Source organism: Corvus brachyrhynchos, unplaced genomic scaffold (genome assembly GCF_000691975.1).
Source record: "Corvus brachyrhynchos isolate BGI_N302 unplaced genomic scaffold, ASM69197v1 scaffold84, whole genome shotgun sequence".
Taxonomy (NCBI): Eukaryota; Metazoa; Chordata; class Aves; order Passeriformes; family Corvidae; genus Corvus; species Corvus brachyrhynchos.
In genome coordinates this window covers 2,038,963-2,047,044 of record NW_008237434.1, presented here as the reverse complement: position 1 = coordinate 2,047,044, position 8,082 = coordinate 2,038,963, and the positions used below count along the sequence as shown (strand labels likewise).

At 41.6% G+C, this 8,082-nt stretch overlaps 1 protein-coding gene across 1 annotated transcript in view; it reads left to right on the top strand.

The window, feature by feature from the left end:
- Positions 1 to 8,082, top strand: part of DNAH11 (dynein axonemal heavy chain 11) — a 108,820-nt gene that overhangs the window by 88,967 nt on the left and 11,771 nt on the right. Inside the window, 4 exon segments of the mRNA XM_017731169.1 lie at positions 1,828 to 2,002; positions 3,554 to 3,791; positions 6,140 to 6,255; positions 7,046 to 7,158. Of these exon segments, the coding sequence (XP_017586658.1) occupies positions 1,828 to 1,888 (61 nt within the window). The 3' untranslated portion in view covers positions 1,889 to 2,002; positions 3,554 to 3,791; positions 6,140 to 6,255; positions 7,046 to 7,158.

Sequence of the window (8,082 nt, the reverse complement as noted above, 5' to 3'; positions counted from 1 at the left end):
GGAAAGAGAAGACCACATGCTTTCTCATTCAGGCGGCCCCACCTGTAGCAAGGTCTTGTCCGGCTGTGGGAGAATAAATTTGGCAATGATTTATCGTGAGCAGACTTTGGCTGAAAGGGTTTGTGAGTTGGTGTACCGCTCGTTTACTTTTGCAAGTCCCATTAATTGGTAACTTGAATTCAGTACTTCATAACACTACTTGTATAGTGAGCTCAATGACATTGGATACACTTAGGTTTCCATTTTCCTAGGAAAACTATTTAAAGGTGCTTCCATTTAGAAATGTTTGGGCTGGCATGGGAAAGTATCTCTTACAGAACTGCGCTTTAACCAATGTGACTGATAGCCTCACCAGAATGGCACTGTCCTCAGAACTTACACTTACTCTTTGCACATTTTCTTCCTCAAAAAAATAATAGAATGGAAATGTTATACATTTCCTTGCATCTCCCTCTTTCTAAAATAGGGAAAATAGCTTGTAAGACTGTTTTTAATTTTCCACTATTCTCTCACACACCTGTTTCTGTAGCTTTGTCAGGTTATCACCAGCTGATATTACTGAATTATTCAAATTTCACTATTAAGTTTTTGTCTGGAAAGAAGTATATGTGGAGCATCCATGGCTCCAAAGTGCCAGATTGCCAAAGCTGTTTCTAATCAGCAGCAAATGCTAGAAGTTTTGAGGCTACAAAAAGAAACTGTTACTATAACTTTAGTTCTAAGAAGTTTTGCACAGAAACTACTTTAATCTATTTTCATATACACACAGTTTTATCAAATGTGGATATTTATATCAGGGTGTGTGTATATATGTGCACCCATATATATAATATACATATATAATATATGTATTGTATATGTGTATTTTTATATATATATTAAAAAATATTTTAAAACCCTGTTTTCTTCTCCATAGCTGCTGAGGAAGTCACTTTAGAGAACTGATTGTATAAAATTTGCTAAAAACTGCCAAGAAATTTTTCAAGTGCCCTTTCCAGAATTGTTATTTTTCATTATCCAAAGGTAAAAAGCTCATTTATGAGAAAAAAAAAGAAAAATTATTATGTTATGTGTGAGCAGGCCATTTGTGGAGCCAGGCTAAGCTGGGAAAAGTGCCCCTTTCACCCCTGGCAGTGGGCTGCAGCCTGCCTTTTGGCTGTGAGCGAGAGGAGCAGGCTGGTGTCTCCTTGGTCCAGAACAAGCGGGTTTTCATATGTCAAAGAGCCACACTCAGATGAAGGCAATTGGAAGTAACTGCTCAGAAGAAGACGCCCAAGAGTAAGTTGCCATGGAGATGGAAAGGCTAAACACCACTGTACTCCTGACCCCGAAAGAGGCTGATTTCTCCACATGACAGCTGAGGTCGTGGGGGCATGGTGGGAAGCTCATCCTGCCGGCTCCAGTTCTGCCTCTAGCCTATGGATAAGTAAAGAATTACTGCTTTACTACTTTAGGTAGTCCATTAACCTTCACAAGCCTGAACTTTCATTCAAATAATTGCAAAATAAGTATAGATGGTGAAACCTGAACAGAATCACTGCTATTTGTATGGCCTTTGGAAAGTTTAGGGACCCAACCCTGAGTGTGGATCCACTGGTATTTTAAACAGTGAGGTATCTTTCTGAGCTTCTTGCTGTAACTGGAAAAAGTTAAAGCCCAGAATTACTAGCAAAACCAGAAAATCATTCAGTGTCTGGCAGCCAAATGAATGTAAACAGGATGGCCCTTCATCAGCAGTGGGGCTTTGTGTTCACTGGGGAGATTACCTTCTCTTTTTAACGTCTTGCCTTATGATGAGTTCTTTTAGCTATAAATTCATCCCACAAGGTCCGTGAGAATGACCCACTGTGCGCCAGCTTTGATAGACCTCGCCCGGGAACAGTCATAAAGACAGAAGGGCAGCAAGTTCCTGCTACACACCCCAGTAACCCACAGCCTCCCTCTGTGCACACAACTCCCACGGATGCAGTAAAGCCTGATTTAAGTGCCAGCAGAGAGACTGGTAAGTACAGATTGTCTGACAGAATTGATCTTCCACTCGAGGTAAATAGCAGGGCTTTTTTCAAAACCTCAGCACTACTTCAAAGTGGCGTCTTAAGATATAGCTTATTGTGGGTAAGGTTAGTGGTGCAAGTTCAGGCACAGGTAAATGGCTGGTTGCAGAACTAAAATGACTTCAGAAATAAGTGCTTACTGGTGTTATTTTGAGCAGTAGCTTGTTATAGACTGTTCTAAATGCCAAAAGCTGTTAAATGTTATTGTGATTTTGTGGAGTGGACCCTGCATTAGGAAGAAATAGCTTTTGTGAAAACTACCACTTACAGCTAGAAATATTTTTCAGCAAAAACAACTTCAAGCCTTGTTTAAATTGCAGACAGCTCTATGACAATAAGTTCAGAGAAATTCTTTGAATCCAGTGAAGTTCTTACAGCACAGGAGATGAAGAAGTCTGTAAAATAAATGTGATTGCTACAGTGATTTTTATTGTGATTTACAGTGATTTTTATTTTTAAAATGTGATTTTTATTCTTATTTTATTTAGGAGGTCAGCCCACTGAGAGTACATCTCACTAAAATCCTGTCTACCTACATAAATCTTGATCTGCTCCAAAGTCCCAAGACTTATCTTAAATATCCTGACAGAGTTAGGGTCTTCCTGCTCTATAGGAACAGTGCAGTTAATAGTACTCAATATTGGCTCAATATTGAGCGGGCTGAGACCTTAATTTTTTCTCCTGTTAAAATTATCACCACTGTCTATCTCACTGAACCCAAAGCACAAAACCCCATGCAAGACTCCTACACTTGGAGAGATGCAGTGGAGTAGCTTGATTTTCTTTTCTTGTTCCAGCTCCTAGCTGCCAATAGCCAGGCAGAAGAGAATGGAAGGGACATCAACACATAAAGAAATGTCCTGACTTGCAACCATTCCTGTGGGAAGTGAAAGGGGATCACTGTTTCTGACAAGTTGCTCATATTCTGACGTGTGATATCACAGTTTCACACTCCATTTACCTGTCCCTTGTACCTGTCTCTCGCTGTGACCTCTTTAAGGTTATTTTGAATGCAGTGTGTTTGTGCAAAGCCCCTAATTAATGACACACTGAATAGAACTAATGCTATGGTTCGTGTTAATACATGACAGGGTTGAGGTGAGTTGAGGGTCCAGTCCTTCCTCTCCCACAGGTATGACTCTCTCCTGTCTCAGAGTCATCTGCAAAATGGCATAAGAATCCTTGCTTGGCTGCTGAGGGGATGCAGACTTTCAGTACTTAAAATGAACTTGCCTCAGTAGTGACAGTCCTTAAAATAAACACAAAGCATCCTCATGAAGGAAGAAGTGACCCCACTTCCAGAAAATTGAACTGTCAAGAAATTATGCAAATAGTAACTATGCTGGGTATACTTTGGTAACCTTGTTCCATTGTATCTGAACATGCAGGTGTTGTGTCCACAGCCTTGAAACAAATTTCTGAAACTTCATAGATACACAAGAATGTTTCAAATACTGGTGCCAGCATTATCAGTAACATTACTGATTCTTTTACCACAGTTTGAAGGGGAACTGGCACCATGTTTCTTGGCCCCAGAAAATCTGGATTATGATGGATACCATAAATAGATGGAACAGATGAAATGCTTCCACCTGAAAGCACTGTACTATATGGACTGCACCCCAATGCTGAGATGGGATTCTTGACAACAATATCAGATAATCTCTTCAAAACTCCTTTGGAAATGCAACCCATATATACATGGGAGAGGGATCAGGCCAGTCTGCAGAGAAAGAGGTGAAGTTCTTCATCCAATGTATTGTCAGTGCTGTTAATGACAGGTGGAATACACATCTTACTGCGTTACTTCAGCAACAGACATAATTTCTGGGGGTGGGGAGGGGGGGGAAGGCATCAAATTAGAAAAGATCAGATGAGTGTTAATGGCTGTGATAATGCACCAGCCTGGCTAAGGTGTACTGCACTAGGAACACATTTGGACCAAAGGGATTTGGACCAGAGGAACACCTAACCTGTTATGCAGATAATTTCTTTTTCATGTTGAATTTAACGTGGGGTGGGAAACAAGGTATGGACCTATCTCCTTTTTTTTGTATGCTTTTATAAGTAAGTACAGCAACAAAAACTTACTAACAAAAAGGCGTGGTTGGTTGAATTGGTGGGTCTGGTCTTGACCTCTGTCCTTTGTTCCCATCTCCTGCATGATAAAACCTCTTAGGGTAGCTTTCCTATGCCTTCCCATTTGTGCCAAGCATAGGAAGTCCCTCCTAGACTGCACTCCTTTTTCTGCTGCACTCACAACACAGCCTAGAAGTGGTGTGCAGGCTTTCCATGCCAGGAAAGAGCCCAAGCAGAGGCTCTCTCACTGCTTCCCTTCTTGGGCACTTGATCTAAACAGGAGCCCGTGGCTGTTCCAAGGGACTTCCCCTGCAAGGAGTAGCAGAAGAGAAGGTTTTCAGGGAGTTTTAGTTTTCTGGCAGTCTGAATAGGTAAAACCTGGCCAAGGAGGCTGTCTCATCACCTCTTAGCCTCAGCACCTCACCACAGAACCTGGAGTTTAGCAGAACAATAACACTGTTATTGTTTTATAATAACAACCTGATAAACTATCAGGTTCTGGGTTAAATGGACCAACCCTAGTACAAGGATAAGCTTTGTCACTTAATAAGGAGTTAACTGGGACATTGTAGTTCTGTTCATAGTCAAGATATGTCAGACACACAGATACATTAGTTTAGCCAAACTCATTCCAGAAAAATGTAAAAGAATGGGTTTTAAGCACAGAACATCACTGGTGCTGTGCTTAAGAGATTAAATGAATAAAGGAGCAGGGAAGGAAAATGTAATCACAAATCTCAGCTAATTCTGTTTTCTGATCTTGCCATCTTCTGCATCTTCCTCTCTGAGTGTAGATCTGAGAAACTATGTCCAGATGCCCCAAAGCCTGGCATATGATGAGACTGAGCCTTCAGCTCCTTATCCTTACCAGAGTTAATTAAAGTCCCCTGTGACTGCCACTCTGGTTCTGCCTTTCTCCATTCCTTTCTTTACTCTCTCCTTTTCCTCTGAGTGCTCTTTTTTTTCCTCTTATCACTATCAGATCATGGAGGTTTTGCAGGAGGAAATGTGACAGCTCTGCATGCAAGTAGCCAAACATTGCTTCATCTCCTGGGGGAAACTTGTGCTTTTCATGCTCAGTTCCCATCCACTTTAGGGAGTCTGGACTATAATATATGGCATTCATCATTAAGTCTGCCAAAGCTAGGGATGAAACAGAGGCTGAGCTGCATTAATGAATGCTGTGATTTCAATTCCTGCTCATTAGTACTGTTATGAATTGTTCTTCAGTTATGTTCTGCCTCAGTTCCAGAGCAGGCCTGCAGGGAGAAAGGCTCTTCTTGGGGGTGATTTGTGTGCGCCTGTGCCTCTGCTGTGTTTTGCCTAATGCCTGAGACAGCAAGGACTGTGGGTGGTGGAGGGGGTCATGGAAACTATTAGGTACTAGAGAAACACAAACTACTGATCACACTTGACTGAAAATCAAGACAATTCCAGGGTGCATCCTAGTAACAGCAGTCATCCCAAGTCCACCCCAATGTGTTAGTAAGCTTCAGGGGTCAATGCTACCTGAAAATGTAAAGCTAAATAGAAGCTGCTAAGTGTTAATTGGTTTGCAACAATTCCTCTCAATACCATTGCCAAAAAGACAGCAAAGGTGAGGGAGGGAGCATCTCTGGTTTTTATCTAAGAAAATGAGATGTTTGTACTCTTCTGTAGAAATCAGACTTGAAAGTAGAAGAGTCATAAAGAGTTGATTGCTGGGATTTCTATTGGCTCTGTTGTATTGTCCTGGACAGGTCAAGAATGTTCTGGATGATATTCTTGAGATGCTTCCTGAGAAGCTTAACGTAGCAGAAATCATGCAGGATGACTACTGCCTGGAGACCCCATGCTCTTGTTTGCGTCGAAGACTGTAAGATGATGAACTTTTCAGAGATCCATAGGTCTTTTAAACAGCTGGACCTTGGTCTGAAGGCAAATTACTTATTTCAGGGGTTTTTGTGGCTTTTTTGGAAATGAAAGAACAGTTATTCTTTATGTATGCTTTTTATTTTTCTCCAAAGGGGGAGCTGATGTTTTCTGCTCACAGGGAAGAGCTGCAATACACACTCTTCTGTGATGTTATGCCAGACACATGGACTAAACCAGCACATCCATTCACACACAGCTTTGTCCACTGGTAAGTACCCCACAGTGACAGGGTTTAGCTACTATGCACAGAGCTATTCCAGTGACTCAAGCCCAGCAGCTCTGTTCCATTCATTTTTCTTCCAAATTTTGTCCTAATGGAAAGTCAGTTTTCCTTTGAAGTGGGTTTTGTAGAAATGCCAAGCACTTTGCTAAAGCGAAGGCTCCGTCACCTCCCTTTGTCCCAAGTACTAGGCGTGTTCAGCATCTTGTGGAATTCCTTTTCCCTTAGCCTTCCACCACCAGTGGTTAGACATGGATGAAATAAGCATTGTTTTGGGAAATTCTTCTGATACCTCATGGCAATGTATGCTCCATTATGCCATTATTCAGAGCCTCTGTCAGACTTCCTTATGCTCCGGATTTGGACTTTGCTCTGGCTTATTGGTAAATGCACGAATGAAGATGCCATCAGACAACTTGCATTTAAGAAGCCATCAGCTGTTAGCAAATTCTGGCAGTTTCTGAAGGTCTGTTAACATGGCTCACGGTGATGTTCAGGTTTCTCCCCAAGACAGCATTTTACAGGATTGAGCATACTCACAATTCCCTGCTGCCAGCAACCCATCCCATGCTGATGACCTTCTACAACTGGTTTCAGACATATACTTGCATCAGGGAAACAACAAATTCCACTGAAACAATTACCTTATACTTATATAATCTTATACTTTCTGGTGTCTTCAGCAATGTACTTTCTCTGTAGACAGAAGTACTCTTTACACTTGAAATCTGTAGTTTGTCTAAAGTTAAGGCAGGGGCTATTGATGCTTCTCTTTTAGGGTTACTGATTTTCTCATGTGGTGCCGAGAACTCAACATCTGGACACAGAACCTTGTGCTGCCAGCAGTGGTGGGGCTCACTGGCTTGTTCCATCCTCAGTCCTTTCTGACAGGTCAGCAACATCGGTTGTAGGGCACCAAGCATATGGTTTTCAATGCCAGACATTTTTCTTTAACCATTGGTGTTAGCTATGTTTGTGATGCTGTTTGGAGACTTAATCACAGTTTAAATAAAAAGATAAAAATCACCTTAATATCAGAATAATCATCTCCTGAAAGCAGGGAGAACAACCCAAACTTGTCCTCAGGCTACTCAGCAGTGTGAAGACAAAGCAGCTAAGGAAATAAAAGCTCGAATTTCATAGTTTAAAAAAGGTTTAAGAATGCAAGTTTTTCTACCTTTATTATTTAACCAATTCAGTGCATATGTTATGGTACCATTCTGTTTTCTTCCATAACAGTTATGAGGCTAAGAAGAAAAATAAATCAGTCTCCCAATCCTCTTTGTGTAGTCATTGCCACAGTAGGGATGGAAAGCGTTTAGCAGTGTAATGAATAAGCAGTATATCTCATTTCTTGTCACAATCACAGCATATTAGCTGAGTTGGTTAGAGTATGGTGCTAATAGCACCAAGGTTTGTGGGTCAATCCCCATACGGATCATTCATTTAGGACTTGGACTTGATGATCCTTGTTGGTCCCTTCCCACTCAGAATATTCTGTGCAGCTACGAATGTAAGCTTGTATTAATTCTGAACACCACAGTGAAGCCACAGGAGTGCTTGGTAACAGTGTAGCTCAAATTCTGCACGGTCACCAAGGGGACGGAGATAAATCCTTCACTTGCCTAGCAGAAAGGTGGCCAGGAGCTCCTCACAGGACACTAGCTGGGCTGCCATCCTTCTCTAGAGAAGGGCAGACCCCACACAGTCTCAGGCTTGAGCATGACAGCCCAAGAGGGGTAGGCTGACAGTTCTGACATTAAAATTGCTGTCTGGATATTGAATTATTGAAAGCACTCTTCTGTTTTTTAAAGC